Genomic DNA, 16,971 nt, shown 5'->3' on the forward strand with positions numbered 1-16,971 from the left:
AGTTTACATTTTTCAAGAGAGGATTGAAGACATTATTTAGCTTTTCCCTAAAGACACTGTGATATAATACGGTGATGGACTGAGGGTTCTCCTGGTGTAGAAAGTCATTTACCACCACACTAAATAGCCCAAAGTCTGCTTGCAGCTTGCGGATGCGATCTTCCCTTTTGTTAGTTTGAAACCTAGTACCTAAAGCAGCATGTTAGAGCTCGTAGAGACTTTTGAGATCAGCTAGTCCAGAGACAGTGAGCCTTGTACAGGTTTCAATGATATGAACAGCCCGCTGCAGCACAAGTGCCATAGGTTTGCCAGAGATCTAACCCTTCATGTTTTACTAAGGGTAAAACAAAAGCTCAAAGAAAAGACATATCTTGCTGTTTTGTAAGTGTGAAAACAAAATTCAGTGAATGCTGCTGCAAGTGGCATGCAACATTACAGTATGTCTTAATCCACTTTATGCACCAGATCTGGTACCACGTGACATCTCTCTTTTCCCCAAAATCGATATTACTATGAAAGGTAAACATTCTGAATTGATATAAGATATCAAGGCAGTAAGCACAGCATAATTAAAGGCATTCATGAGAAAGGACATCCAGAACTGCTTTAGAAAGTGTCGAGAATAATGAGGTAAGTTTGCTGGAAGTAAAGGGGAGCATTTTGAGGGAGATTAACTGAAACATGGTGTTCACTAAATGATTTTTAACTTAAATATTCATCATACTTTTAGCAGGCCTTATATTATAGCCACTGAATTTAGTTTTTAAACTGAAAATTATAATTTCAATTTTGCTATGCCATCATTCAAGAAGGATAGTGTACTCGGAGGAACACTAAAGTAGAAATAAAGAACACTGGGGCTTAGTATTGGGCTTCACCAACTCACATAACTTTTGGCAAGGTACATAAGGTCTGAACTCTATCAAGGCTTCTATAAAAAAGTAACTAATACTATCTGCCCCACTGCAAAACAAGATCAAATGAAAAAATGTATTTAAAAGTGTCTGGTAAATCATTAGGCATTAATGTAAAATATTATTCTAGGGGTTGGGGATTTAGCTCAGTGGCACAGTGCCTGCCTAGCAAGTGCAAGGTCATGAGTTCAATTCCTTGTACCGGAAAAAAACAAAAAACAAAAACAAAAAAATATATATATTATTCTAATCTAAACATAAAAATTGGAAATTTACGCTTAAAACCAGTAAAAATCATTATATAAATTTGACTCATAACCACCATCGAATTCTTATTGTTGGTTTCTTCTGAGTAAATGAGAAAAAGAAATCATTAATTTAGTTTATCCTAAATAAATATTTTTCATACCTGGCGTAACAAAATACTTCCACATTTTGAATTGTTTTGTTCTTCCTACTAAGGGCAATGGCTTCTTCATTTTCAAGGATCTGTTCTTGCCACGTGGAACTTTCAACTACAACGTCAGTGTTTTCCTGAGTAATACACAGACAAGAAGTTTTAATTAAACCGAGCAATCAGAACTCTTAATTTTCTAATAAAATCTCTTATCTAAACACATGTTTTTCCTTTAAACGCATTAAATCTTTAAAAGGTTTATCACTTCAGAATCACTTAAGTAATTCAAACAGTGTGCAAACTTTAAAGAAAGAAAAGGAAAGTGATATGAAAAATTTATACTATCAAAAACTAGCCATGTTATAAATTTCTATCAAAATGTGGGATATTTTGGTAGTCATTTGGACACAGTGGTTTTGATAACACTTAAGAAGCAGGACAACCAACCTTACACTTGCTGAGAAATAAACGTATCCGTTTACAATTTCTTGTTAACAGAACAGTTTTATTTTATTACATTTATTTTACAAAAAAAGCAGGGTCAAAATGATTTTCTTCATTCAATTTAATTTAGATCTTTGAAGGGTACTCACTAAGCATGTGAAATTTTTAATGTGTATCAGTAGTTTTGAAAAGTATTCAGCATAATATAAATAAGGACTCTATCATAACCAGTTCTGAATATCTTGTATTCAGAAATTCAATAAAAACAAGAATGTATAAGAAAGCATTGACACTACTAAGAGTTGAAAGTGGTCCCTTAAGATTTTTAGTAATTCCTAGCTCATTTTATGGAGAAAATTACATGATATAGCAGTATTTGTACATAAGGACATAGCAATATTCATATAGAGGGGATTTTTTTATAAAGATGTCAAGGTATACCTTGTCCAAATGTTCAGGATCAATTTTTAATGTGTTTAAAATTTTAAGCTGCTTGATACATAGATTCTTCAGAGAAAACATTGTTTTTGTACTGGGGATTGAACTCAGAGCCTTCACACTGATCTACAACCCTAACCCTTTTTCTTTGGAAACAGGGCCCTGCTAAGTCACTAAATTGTCCAGGCTAGGCTTGAACCTCAGTCCTCCTGCCCTATCCCCCCAGTGTGGTAGGATTACAGGTGTGTACCTGCCCAGAGACAGTATTTTGAAAATGTGATATTTTATATATGTTCAATAAACTAGGGGTGCAATATAACTATATTATCACTTGTGTTAAATAAGTTCATATCAGAAAATTTCTAAACTTAAAATTTCAAAAGTAGGTTAGTATTTTTAAAAGGCTTTGTTGTGCTAAATTTCCTATCTTAATCTGAAGGAAAGTAGTGAGAGACAGCTCTTACTATAAAGTGTAATATTAGATAGTATTAGATATCTTGACATAAGTAAAAGGGTACGTAGATTACAACTTCAAATGTGATTTCCAGCCTAAAAAAAGTAGATCAGGAGGGAAAGTGAAGGGGCAAAGGACATAGTGAAAGAATCAAGATCCTGGAGTAAAACTAGCATTGAAATGAAAGGTTCTTTTACAAATATGTTTAACTTAAATAAATCTAACGTATTAAAAAGTTATTTCTTTTTTATTTTAAATAGAAAAAAATTAAAAACACAAAAATGATACAGGATTTCAAAACAAGATGATAGGAAATTAACAATGGTTGTTATATTGCATATTGTTATCTTCAAAGTATTTGTTCAAATTACCAGATACAGGCATGCAAAATTGATCAAACAATTAAGCATCAACTCTTCCTTTCAATAAACCAATAAAAATTAGTAGTACAATTATCTTAGCTATCATATATATTTTTTTTTTCAATTCCTTCTTTCTTTCTTTTCTCCTTTCCCCCATCCCAGTTGTTCTTTCCTTTTGAGCAGTTTCTTTCCCTTTCACAATATCTATTTTACCTTTGGATTTTATTCTTCAATTTCTTACACTAGGGAGACAATATGATGTTTACATATGCAGGTCTGATTTATTTCACTTATGAGTAACTTCTAACAATCCTTCTATCCAAGTTTTTCATTTAGTCAACTGGGGTATTTGTTGTTGCTGTCACAGTCGTTCTGAGAATCTGGTGACTTTCACACACGTGTGACAAAGGTAAAGTTCAAAGCAGTTTCTGATCAACTTATATATATGAGTATTTTAGGCACATAAATAAAACAGCTACATGTCTACTTATATCAATCTTGATTTACATACAGTTTGAATTACTACGTAAAGTGTTACATTACAAGTATTGCTTATTCTTCCATACACACTTCATGCAATGCTATTAAGACTGTAACTTCACTGCATCTTGAACATCAGTAATGAAGACCATTAAATCAGTCAACACAATTACAATGCTTAATATGATGGCTGGCATGTAAATGCTTAAAAAATCTTAGCCATCTTATTCTTAGCTGGGTAGAGTTTTCTGAAATATATCCTTCTGCTTTCTAAACAGGTGAAATTTTTAAATAAAGCACTTTCTGATTTTATGTAAAATGTTCCCAAAAGGAATTACACTTCCAGCCACATGTGCCCTTTCATGTAAAATTAGAATGTTTTACAAATCTGTCTATAAAAATTGCAAAACTCTAACATAACCAACTGTCCATATTATGAAATAAGTGATCTCTAAATCTTGGTAATCAACAGCTATAGTATTACGATCCTACCCTTAGGAGATGTTATTGCCTTTATTTTTTTTTTCTTTTGATTGATTCTCTCAAGTGCCGTAGAGGAATATACAAAAGCCACTACTGACAGAGATCATTTCAAATGAATGCATATTCCCCAAAGAGTTGTGGTGCTTTTTTGTTGTTGTGGTTTAAAATATACTAACTTTAACTAGTAATTTGTGAGACTTTATAAGGAATGGGGTATTTTTTGTAAAAGATAATTGGGTTAGGAAAAATGTTGGTCTTATATTTAGACAGAGTAACTAGGGAATAAAATCAAGTTTTTATAATTACTCTAATCCATCTTAAAAAATTATATCTGTATTATCAAGGCATCAGAAAAAAGTAGATAAAAAGTGATTGTGCATATATTTGTCAAATGAGTGCACAGAAATAAGATATCAAGCCTACATTAATTCAAAGATTAGGATTTTTTTCAAAGCAGGGATTATATGGCACAAAACATAGCCTAGCAAAGTAAGACATCAGATAAGAACTTTACCTGATATTCCTTTATCCAGGACAACAGTCCAGAAAAGCTGAAACTGGCCCAGTTTCCGCCATAGTAGCTTCTTCTGTAAAAATAAAATAAGAGTAATGAAAACAGTATAAAAATAAAATCAGCAGTCATCATCAACTGAACTATATTTGACTCTTAAACTCATTTTATTGTCTAATACTGCTGCCTCAAGAGTGAAGAAGTTCACATAATTGGGGTATTAACATAAGAGAAAGTAACAGGCTGAAATAAACTTGGGACTCTAATACCAAAGGAAAATTTCTGTCATATTATGACTTAAAAATATATTTGGACTTATTAGAGTTTCCTTTCTTGATCATGTGGACCCTCTTACATAGCACTGAGTGAGACACATGAATATATGACTCCTCAGTTCACAAAAATGCCTAGAAAGATACCCTAATAGAGCTCAAAGACACATATACACACACACACATGTGCACACATGTGCACATGCACATAAATACACACCTGCTAAATTTTCTGAAAGCAGTTACATCTCTGTCATCACCACACTAGCCTCCCATATCAAAAGAAGTCTCTCTGTCTCTCTGTGTCTCTGTCTCTGTCTCTCTTTCTCACACACACACACATACACACACACACACACACACACAGTGGGTTACTTTACATAAAGCAGACGAAGTGGTCACTGTACATAAAATAAAAGTAAATCCTGAGACACAGTTATTTTTATCAAGATATGATACATAAAATAGGAACAAAATTCCCTCACATAATTGCTGTAACCAGTATTCTTTGTTACACAATCCAGTAATGATTGCTCTGTTTTGGACTTAAGTAGAGATTTTTAGGCAACAAAAACTCTAATTGTGCAATAAATGTTGGTCTTTCCAATCCTTCCAAAGCTATTCACATTTAGTTGACTGTGTCTGACACTGGATCCCACCTACAATACACATTCTAATTCTAGTACTAGAAACTCATTTCTTTCTTCTTTTGTTCTGGTACCAAGAATCAAATTGAGGACCTCACACTTGCCAGGTAGGCTCTGTGTCACTGAACAGCCCTGAAATTCTTAGTTTCCATTCTTTAGTTTCCATTTTCACTAGTTGCTCCTCTGTATCTTTAGTGAAATAAAAATCCATAAAAGTTCTTTATAAAATGAAACAAAAATATTTTCTGTTATACCCCAATTTTTTATTCCATGTGAATGAACACTGTCTCAAAATTCTGGTATAATTCTCTTCAATCAATTGTTGATATGGATCAAAGTATATCTTATCAAATAATCATTGCTTTGCTCTAACAGAGAAAAAGACTGAATTAAACACTTGGCAAAGTAGGTCTGTTGATACAGATCACTGCTTACACCTGATGGCTCTTTCATAGATAATGTAAATTTATACTGAGCCTAGAATCTAGAGTAGCCTTCAGAATTTAGATAGAGTTTCAGCTAAAGTACTAAACTACTAATTATAGATGGTCACCCCTTCCAAGTGGGGAAACTTGGAAGCTGTGATCCCTACATCACAGAATGACAAAAAGAGAAAGAGCAATGGCAAGTCTGGAAAAGATGAAGGCAAATAAATGGGTATTAGCAATGGTAGTTTCCCCCTAACAGTTTATAACCTCCTCTCCCTTCATGAGAATAACACACTTCTGTTATCACTTCCCATCCTCCAAACATAGCACTCAACAGAGCCACAAATTATCCTGCATATTGGAGGGAAAATGCTAGTCATTGCCTTTATATTTTCTGTGAGATAACTCTAATTGCTTTTGAGCAATCACAAGGTTACAGGTGAATAACCCTGACTAACAAATGTGTCCAACTTTAAAAATCAATGTAAATTCTTTGGGAATGGATATATATATACTGCTAATAGTAGCAATAAAGTGAGTCATACATTATTAGACTAAATCAAAATGAAAATCTTCACAAAACATCATTTTTTAAAATGAGTGACCTAGTCATAATGTAGGAGTAAATATTCAAAAATATTCTGAACAAAGTACTGGTATCTAGGCTATATAAGGAACTGGTTCACCCTAATAAAACAAAAACTCAAATTTTAAGATGGTCAAAGAGCTGAATAGACTCTTCACAAAGACGTTAATGAGCACATGAAAAGGTGTTCACTATCGAAAGCCAGGAGGTAAGTGCACATAAAAATTTTCATGAGAAATGAGTATAATGAGAGGTGGGTGGCATGCTTCATGCCTGTACTTCCAGCTACTCAGGAGGCTGAAACAGGAGCATCACAAGTCCCAGGTCAGCCTGGACAACACAGCAAGAGCTAATAACAACAGCAACAACAACAAGTACAATGAGAACCAGCACACATCTATCAGAATAGTGACAACTGAGGGCAATGGTAGGAGAGCCAGGATGCTTTTTTTTTATCTCCCATGGAAGTATATAATGGTACGAACCCTTTTTAAAAATATGTGGCAGTTACTTACAAAACTGTACATCTGAGGCTGGGGATATAGCTCAGTGGCACAAGTGCCTTCCTGGCAAGCGCAAGCAAACTTCCTGAGTTTGAGTCCCAGTACAAAAAAAAAAAAAAAAAAACACTATACATCTGTCCTAAGATCCAGTAATTCAGTAAATCCATACCTAGGCAACTGACACAAAAGAGTGTGACAACAAAAAGAGTGACAAAAGACTTTTCATAGCAACTTTATTCATCAACAGTCCCATGGTAACAATAATTCCAGAATGTGTCAATAGATTAGACAAACAAGCTAGGATATATCTACAGGATAAATACCACTCAACAATGGAAAGAATGATCTACTGGTATACTGATCAACACAGATGAATAGAATCCTTATCCAGAAGAATATATACTGTATTATTCCATTTATAAAAATTCTACTAAAACTTTAAGTATGATGAAAATATCATGAGACTGGTTGCCTCTGAGGGCAGGAATGTGGACATGACTCAACATTCCAGGCACATGAAGAAACTTTCTGGAATGATGGTAACATCCTTTACCTTCAGCAAGTTTTTAATTATACAAGTATTGTATTATTAAATGGTATACTTAAGATTGGTACATTTCATTGTAAATTTTATCTCAAAACAAGAACTATAATCAAATATTGAACTCTAGCTAATGTTATGTATGTTGAAGAGTTCAGGACTAATGTTACTGATAGGACAACTTACTCTGAAATACATAAAAAAGAATGAATGATGGCTGAATAATACACTGACTTCATGAATTGCTATATGACACAGCAAATACACTAAACTGTTAACTGTAGATTCTAGGTAGTAGATAGCATAATATGGGCAAGCGAAATAAAGTATACTCTGTCTCTAATGACACCAATCAATAAAACAATGGAAAAATAATACTGCAAGAGTAACTCAAGATATTTCTTATCCTTTACATTAATGTTTACTGTTGAACATGTCTCCTAACAGAAAAAATATATTACAGCTAGACAAAGTATTGAATTGTGGGCCAGGTAATCTCAGAAATCAGGGAAGCTTGATCAGGGACATAGCTCAGCAGCACAGTGCCTGCCAGGGAAGTGCAAGGTCCTGAGTTCGATTCCTGGTACCAAAAGAAAAGGAAATCAGACAAGCTGAGGCAGAAAGACCACAAATTTGAAGCCAACCTGGGCAACTTAGTGATTTAGCAAGATCCTGTCTCAAAATAAAAAATAAAGAAAGGATTGGAGATTGTAGCTCAGTGTGTAGGTCCTAGGTTTATTACTCATTACCAGAAAAAAAAGGCAGACAGAAAAGTCTGAACATTAAAACTAGAGCTATTTAATTAAATGTCATCTAGATTTTGCCATTATACATAATTATAATTCATTATTGAGTAGCACCAGACATAGCCACATGATACTAAACTTCGTATCTTATTGCAAAATGGCTTCTGTAAGCATGTGTAAGAACAGTGACAAAAATGGAGTACTGACATTCAGAGAACATTCATCTAGGAATCGTTTTAATTATTAAAAAATTCAAGGGGCTGGGGATTTAGCTCAGCGGCAAAGCGCCTGCCTGGCAAGCACAAGGTCGTGAGTTCGGTTCCTGGTACCGGAGAAAAACCAAAAAAAAAAGAAATTCAAGAGTTAAAGATATTTTCAGGAAGGTAGACAATATGGTCCTAACTTGCTCAATGAGAAAGAAAGCAGCTATAGCTCAACCTCTATGTGGCCCTTTTCTAAATTCACCTCTCCTACAATTGCTCTTCCTAATGTATGAGTAATACTACCTTCCACTGAGAGCATTTCTAATTTTCCACGTTGTTTAATGGATTTTTCCAGCAATTGTGTGAGATATATACAAAGGATGTTATTATATACATAGACACTGAGACGTGTTCATACAGACAATAGGCATCAGTCAGGGACACACAGCTACAAACGGCAGAAAGGGAATTCAAATTCAGTTCTCCTAAACATGAATCTTACACATTATAAGACATAAACTCACAACCTTTTAAGCTGGTTAACATTTTTCCTTCAGGATAATGGCAGCTATGGTTCAAAGAAGACAAACACTTAGATACTGAACAGTACCTTGCCCTAATGACTAAATTCACCTGTCTCAAAATGTATTCCATTAATAACACTAATAGGTGTTCCAAGAAAATAGTATAATGGCAAAATAAATTTGTAAAATGCTAGGTGTAAGAAAATTAAAACAATTAAAAATGATTTGTTCATAATATAGTTAGTTGTTCTGATGATCAGATTCAAGCGTGAAGAATTGGTCAAGAAAAAAGAAAAGTTTAAGCATTGACTGTTCCTTTCAATAAATCACAGACATCATTTTTATTGTTTTTGTGTCATTTCAATTTTGTCTTCATTGTTGTTTTGTTAGCTTTTTAATCTTTAAAATAAATAAATGGGATATAATACAATAATAACTTCATGACTATGTCTACTTTTACATTTTACAGAGAAAAACATAATTTTAAAAAACATTAGAAATGATACAGATTATTGAATTCATGCCTACTTTAGTTTCAGAGTTTGGAGGACTATTCATTTCTAGGATCTAAAGAAAAGAAATTGTATTGCCTATCATACAGTCAGTGTATACAGACGTCTTTATGGTAGGGATAGGAAAAGAGTAGTTTGTGCCAACTACTATACACTTTTGCTTAAAATGCTCCATATACATTAAACACAGTTCTATTCCAAATGGCAATACCCTAGTGGTCAACCCAACCAAGCCCTTTGAAGCGCACATCTCACCATGATCTCCCTTGAGTACTGGACAAGAAGCTATAGGATTTAATCCTTTCCTTATTGAGTTTCAGCCTTTGGCTCAATTTCTTTCTATTCCCTTATTATTCTCTTTCACAATGGGAATGTTTACTCTGTGTCATTGTATGTTGGAAGTATTTAACTTTCTTTTTGATTTTTACACAGGCTCACAGCTAAAAGTTTGCCTTCAGTTTCAGAGGAGACTTTGGACTTGAAATTTTCAGCAATGCTGGAACTGCTAAAACTTTGAAGACTCACAGAGCTGGATTAAATGCATTTTGTATAATAAAGTAGATGTGAGCCTTTGCAGGGTGGAATTGTATTGCTTAGTTCTAAAATGTGCCCCAAAATTCTCATGTTTGGGGCTGAGGCATGGTCAGAAGCAATGAGTCACTGTGAATATTCATGGTTTTTCCGTTCCCTGTGCCTTCTGGCCACTATGCAGGGAACAGCTTTCCTCATCCATACTTTACTCTCATGCCCTTTCTTCCTGGAAGCCAGTCACTGTGCACTAAATGACTTAAACTATAAGCCAAATAACCTTTCCTTCTTTAAATTTCTACTGTTCTGTATTTTGCTGCAGAGCCAGGAAAGTGACTATTACACATACACTCAACAATGAGTCAACTGCCTGCATATTTCTTTGTTTTTATTAATGACACTGCCTACATACAAAATACAATCACAAAATACTATCACAAAAAATAATGATGGAACTGTCAAACCAGTCAAAACTCTCAAACCTACAATCAGCTCCAATATGTAACCAAAACATTGTGCTTCCATAGTGTTACATTTGTATCTAGGTGTCCCCCCAAAGCCTCATGCAGTAATAGGGCAGGCTTCTAGAGTTTTTTATTGACTCGGAGTTCAGTGCTGGGATTATGGGTGTGAGTGCTACACCCACCCTGGGGTAGGTACTTTGCATACAATATGTGGGACAGAAAGAGGCTTGCTTGCTGCTTTTGCTCTTTTTCTGTCACCATGAACTGTTGCCCTCTGCCATGTGCCACCCTCCCTTGGAGCCAGCCAAGTATGGACTGAACCCTCCACAAACTGTGAGCTAAATAAACATTTCCTTCCTTAATTCTGGGTGTCAGGTATTTTGTCTCAGCAAGGAGAGGAAAGTAACCAAGACACATAGATTTGCACATAACTCTGAGTTCCTCTTCATGTGTTGTAACTAAATTATATGAATATTTCATCTGACTAGGCTAACAGGAATTTATAAGTAAGGATAGTAACTTGGTCATCTTTGAACCCTTAAGTCATAGCAATTATTACCACTAACATGTTGCTGTTAATCAAAGCTTTGGAACCCAATAGCTGGGTTCAAATCCCAGCTTTGCTTCTTATTAGTTGTGTGACCTCAGTTAATATCCTTACAGCAGTTATTTTTGACAACCTCATAGTTCATATTTGTAAACTATGACAGCATTTAAAGCAGTGTCTAACACACGGTAAGTTATCAACATCGGCATTACCATCTTCTCCTTGCAATGTGTGAACCAGGGAGAGCATACAGCAGTTTCCAGGACCTTTCTGCTGGCAATTAACAGGGTGAAATGCCAGCCAGGCACTACCGTGCTCATTAACAACTCTTGGAAGGAAAGGAGGAAAACAGGTAAGAACAGGAACACAGATTAAAGGATTGAGGATTTCTGAGTCATTCTCTGGCTTGTTCTATCTTTTTTTAGAATCATGACAGCTCATTAAACTTAATCCTCTTTTGTAATGAAAAGGCACATCATAGTCCACTTCAAAATGAGAGAGAGAGAGAGAGATTGAGAGGACAGGGAAAAGTTTAAAGGTTTACTGCTATAGATCACTCTACTTCTAGCTCATTTATATTTCTCAATCCCCAATGAGTCAGTAGAGACAGTGGTATTTCAAAGTAAAAGGGAAGCATTAAAACAAAATTAAGGGGTTGGAAAAATATAAGGGAAAAAGGAAGAATCATAAAGAAATTGATCACGGTGTGTGCGTAGAAGAGGCTGAAGTAGTGAAAACATATGTGTGTGTGTATTAAATAAGGTATAGTTAGTAATATCAAAAGAGAAGTTGATGTTTTTTTTTAATTTCTACAAAGAAGTCTCAAACTAGCCTTTGTTTCAAGTTTATGGAGAAAAATTCCTTATACAAGAAATGCCACATGAACTTGAAAATCTTACCATATGGATTTCATTGACCTACGGATAAAATGTCATTTCTGTTTCAAGACCATACAAATTCATGAACTACCTCCAAGTACTTTTCCCTATTCTGTCCTCCAAAACAGAGGCCAGACATATTCCTTTTTTCCCATATTAGTGCATACTGATCATAAATATTAATGGGATTCATTTTGGCACATTTTTATATGTACATAACATAATTTGACCATTACTCCCATCATCCTTTTAGCCCCACCTTCCCCTAGCTTGACATATTTGGAGGGAGTTCAATGTGGGTAATATATTGTAGTTGAATTCATTCCCCCATTACCCATGCTTATTATTCCAAGGAAAAAGCTGTCTTTGAATCTGCTATGTTTTATTTTCAGATTTTGCTGGCCACATCTTAACTTCTTATGTGTAACCTACTGGACCCTCACAGGGACTCTTAGTAGCTTAAGCACGGTGCTCATTGACAATATAGCAAACATCAGTCACACAACTAATCCGTGATAGGGTCATGACTTGCACCAGGTAGTTTGATCATAAAGCCCAGTATCTGTCTGTTTCCCAATTCTACAGCTTATCTTAATGACTATGGCAGAGGTTTTTACCATCAAATGAATAAAAATTTAAAACCTCAATGTCTTGGACAGTATATTGACTGTTGGTTGGAGGAATATACATAAAAGGAAGCATTATTTGCCTAGTAAGTGTGTTCAAACTGTCTAGCCCTTGTTCTATGTGCAATTTAATTAATATTGCTGAGTATTAAAGGGTAAGAGCTAAAGCTCAAATTATATTAAAAAGCAAAATAATACATTTATAAATGTCCTTTAATTAAAGGTTAAGGATAACTCTTCTGGAAGTGACCTTTGGTAAAGCCACCTCTTGGAGCTAGACACGGTCCTGAATCTTCTCACTAGAGTAAAGAGGGAAGGGGGAGTAGGAGGGTAAGAACTCTTCACTAGTATCTTCATATGTGGAAGATGGTTTTAGATTATAACCATAGGACTGTGCATGCATTTTTGGTAAAGTACTTTGATTTATTATGCACAAAGTTCATATCTACTATACATATCTAAGTTTCTTATTAGATTTCTTGAGGTGACAACATATGGTAAAATGTAGAGCTAGTAAACTGCCCAATTTGTAAAAATCTTTTTGTTATAATGGACAGAAAAAATATACAACAAATACACATTTGTTTCACTACCCCACGGCAACGTATATCAGGACTTGTCGTCAGGCTGACCGCAGAAGGGTGGAACGAAGCATGTAAGAAGGAATGTGTGCACTTATGTTCAGATGTACATTTTGGTGAGAGCTGTTGTGTGAACCTCTTCTGACTATACTCTAAGACTATATTAATAATTCAGGAGGAACCTATCTTCTTGCTAATTTAATATTACAGACCTAATAACTCAGAAACAGTATGCTTTGTGTACTCTGTTTATGCGTCATTTAATTAATAATTGAGGGAATATACTAGTTTAAACTCTGTCAATATTCCTTTCTAAAGATCTGTTGTGATTTTAGCTTCAGTGAAATTTTTATCCCCAAGAAAGAAATGATTACAATTTTTTCTAACAAACTGAGTTGGTGTAGTATATTCTTGGTTATCAAAATTACTCTTATAGTTTTGGGATTTTCAGTTGGTGAATATTCATGGTATGTGAAAAAGCATGACACACACTATATGATCTTATTCATACAAAATGGCATGCTGTATATGTTCATGCAGGACCTAGAAGGATATATTTAATTAAGCTGCTTATAAATGTGAATAACTTTGTTCTTTGCTTCTTGTGTTTATCTGGTTCTTATAATGCACATGTTAACTTTTACAAATTGAAAATTATTTTAAAAACCAAAAAAAAAAAACCTATTTCCTTCCCTTAGTACACAAGTGGCATTAGACAAGTTATTCCAATTATCTGAGTGTGTTTCCTTATCGGCAAAAGAAATGCAATAAGAATTAAATGTTTTAACATTTAAGGAGTATTTTAGCCATGAACCAAGGTAAGAGCTATTGTTAGATCATTTGTATCCAATAGCATAAAGCATCTTAAATACTAGATTTAGCTTAAGCAAATGAAAACCACATTCATTCTCAAATTAGTCACATAGACATCATGAAATCTGTCTTCAATATAGGGGAATAAGGGGAGGAGGAAACAGGGTAACACATTTTTCTGCACTTTTACAGGAAAGTGCTATTTTCTTTCTACATGATAATTTTCTTCTAAGTGAGGTTAAGTTTTTTTTTGCCTTTCCTGTTATGATAATCTTGTTTTTACATTTAATAAGACATTTTTAATAAATATTTAGTAGTAAGCATCTTTTATTCTGTTATCAAGATCTCATACAGAAATGAGCTTAGACAGTAAAGTCAGAAAAGTGATCTAGTTTTATATAGCTGAAATAGCTTCAACTAAATTTAGAATACTAATGAGGGTTAATCTTTTAATCATATTTTAACTTACTTGGTTCTTTTTTATAAGTTTTTAAAATAATTTCTATGAAAAAGTAAAACAAAATTTCCTATCAAAATAAGTGACTAACAATAGTTAATACACTGTGCATCATCTTCAAAGTAGTTACTCAGGCCCAGCATGTTTGTGCACACCTGTAGTTCCAGTACTTAGGAGGTTAAGGCAGGAGGATTGTTGTGTGTTTAAGACTAGCCAGGGCTATGCAGTGAGTTCAAGGCCAGTTTGAACTACAGAGTGAGATCCTTTCTCAAAAAAAAAAAGAAAAGAAAAAGTAAAAGAACAAACAGGAGTTACTCAGAGTACAAGACATAGACAAAGATTCTCTCTTACAAAGAATAAACCAACAATAGCACAAAACTATCTTTTCAAAGAATAAAGTGAACCTAGTAGTATAAATAAAACAAATTAGTGTACACTATATTAAAATATTTCTGAATAGTTAATGTAGGGGATTATTTGAACTTATCCCTAGTTCTTATTTCTCTTCTATTTTCCACTTTATTTGTATATATTTCAGTTTCCCATATGAGAGGAAACATGCATTATTTAGTTTTGTATCTGACTTACATCACTTAACATTATCTTCTCAAGTTGCATCTATTCACCTATAAATGCCTCAAGTTTCTTTGAGGCAGAGTAATACTCCACTGTGCATAAATATCACATTTTGCTTATCCATTCATCTATTGGGGGACATATATGCTGTTTCTAAGATCTACCTATTATAAACTGCATTGCTATATACATGGATATGCACATATCCCTGTAATATGCTGACTTAGAACTTTTAGAAAGATACCTAGAAGGGAGAGAACAGGGTCAAATAGAATTTCTCTATTTAGTTTTTTGAACAATCTCCACATTGATTTCTATAGCTGTACTAGTTTAAATTCCCATCAACAACACAGAAGACTTTCATTTTCACTACAACCTCTCCAGCACTTAAAAGACTTATATTAGATCCAACTTACGCACATAAATATGTACTTTGCACAAGAGAATACAATGTTACTTTTGCCATAAAGAAAACATAATAAAGTCAATCTCAATTTCCACAAACTGAAAGTTCCTAAAAAAATTCACAGTCAGAGTAGCTGTTGAATACTGGTTTGTTTTTTGTCCCTTATTACAGAAGCAGGGTATCAGATCTAAATTTTTCACTTAATTATACATATGTACATTGAATTTCCAGTGCAAAAAAATACAATAGAAGTGATCCAACAAACAATTCCAAATGTACTTCCTGAGGTGACTCAAGTTCAGCTTTAATAAGCCATGAAAATCTGCCTCTACTGAGAAATCAATTAACTTTCTAGAAACAGATTAAAAGGAAAAATTATGTTACCTCTCAAAAATATTTAGAGTCTCATATCCAAGGTGAAAAGTCAACAAGGATTATTGTGACCACTCCCACATACCCCATCCTACAAGCAAATTTAAATGCTGCCCCTCTTATTCTTTTATAATATTTCTTTTTACTTCATAGTATAATTTATAATATAAAATTTAAGCATGGTTAATAACTCTATACCCTAGAATAGTGATGGTGACCTTTTCAGAGTTTCAGTAATGTACACACCTTGCTGCAGCATGCATGCCATAGGTTTGCTACCACTGCCCTAGAAGGTCCAAGATCTAATCATAGTCCACTTTGTTATTTATCTTATATCCAAACTAAGTACTCATTTGATTTAACAAATGGTTGTTAAATACAGTATACAAAAAATATTCCTTGAGAAGTGGCAATTCTTAAATTCTAGGGTCTCCCACCTCAGTGCCACAACATCATTAAAAAAAAAAAAAAAAATAACATAGCAGGAAACGGACGTCAACATAATATCAAGTCAATAGCGGAGCACAAAAAGCCCGCATATACCACACCACCACCACTATCACTTTTACTACCCAACCATACACAGCTCTAGAGGAAGACATCCTGCCTTTGCCTTAAATGAGAAGAAGCTACCAGAAACCCTGATAATCTTCAGTGGCACAAAGCAGATTCAAACTATACTTTGAAATCACTGTTTAGCTTAACTCTGTAATTCTCAAGAAATCAACTCGGATGAATTTTGCACATACATTCCCATATGATCTCATTTAGTTGTGTAGTTTTGACTAAGTATTTATTTGCAAAAATCAGGGTTTTTACGTTGTTGTTTTTCTATTAGTGCTGAAATATACTATCAATAAAAATCTTCTTAAATGTGAAAAAGAATGAGCAACCACATAGTGCTGATACTACAGCATATTTTCATCACAACATTCATTTCATTCCGTCTGTTCACTCACGCATTTATTCTTCCACCATAAAACTTTATCTGGCAACTTTTCTAGGCAGAATATACCAAACTCTCAGCAGACACTTAGGCATGGCATATGAGAAAAATTACATATATATTTTTTCATACATATAGACATGTAACACATTGACAGATACATTGCTTAAATTCATGAGACAAGCATATTTTTTTTATTAGTACATATTTACTATACATGATTACATTCACCATGGGGAGTTTGTACATGTATAACACACCTTGATTATTTTTCCATTCCCCTGCCCTCCTTTAACCATATTACTTTTGCGATTAAAAAAATTTTTTTTTTT

The 16,971-nt window shown here is 34.0% G+C and overlaps 1 protein-coding gene across 2 annotated transcripts in view; it reads right to left on the minus strand.

Annotated features, from left to right (window-relative positions):
• Positions 1-16,971, minus strand: part of Chm (choroideremia (Rab escort protein 1)) — a 204,538-nt gene that overhangs the window by 119,485 nt on the left and 68,082 nt on the right. For both annotated transcript variants that reach the window (XR_001231961.1, XM_005409721.2), the window contains exons 3-4: positions 4,487-4,559; positions 1,324-1,448 (exon numbers count right to left, since the gene is read on the minus strand). Coding sequence is in view for 1 of the 2 variants with exons in the window: in XM_005409721.2 (XP_005409778.1) it covers positions 1,324-1,448; positions 4,487-4,559 (198 nt within the window). In the remaining variant the exon portion in view is untranslated. The remainder of the gene's footprint in view (positions 1-1,323; positions 1,449-4,486; positions 4,560-16,971) is intronic.

This window comes from Chinchilla lanigera, unplaced genomic scaffold, assembly GCF_000276665.1.
Source record: "Chinchilla lanigera isolate Chin_1 unplaced genomic scaffold, ChiLan1.0 scaffold00124, whole genome shotgun sequence".
Classification (NCBI taxonomy): Eukaryota; Metazoa; Chordata; class Mammalia; order Rodentia; family Chinchillidae; genus Chinchilla; species Chinchilla lanigera.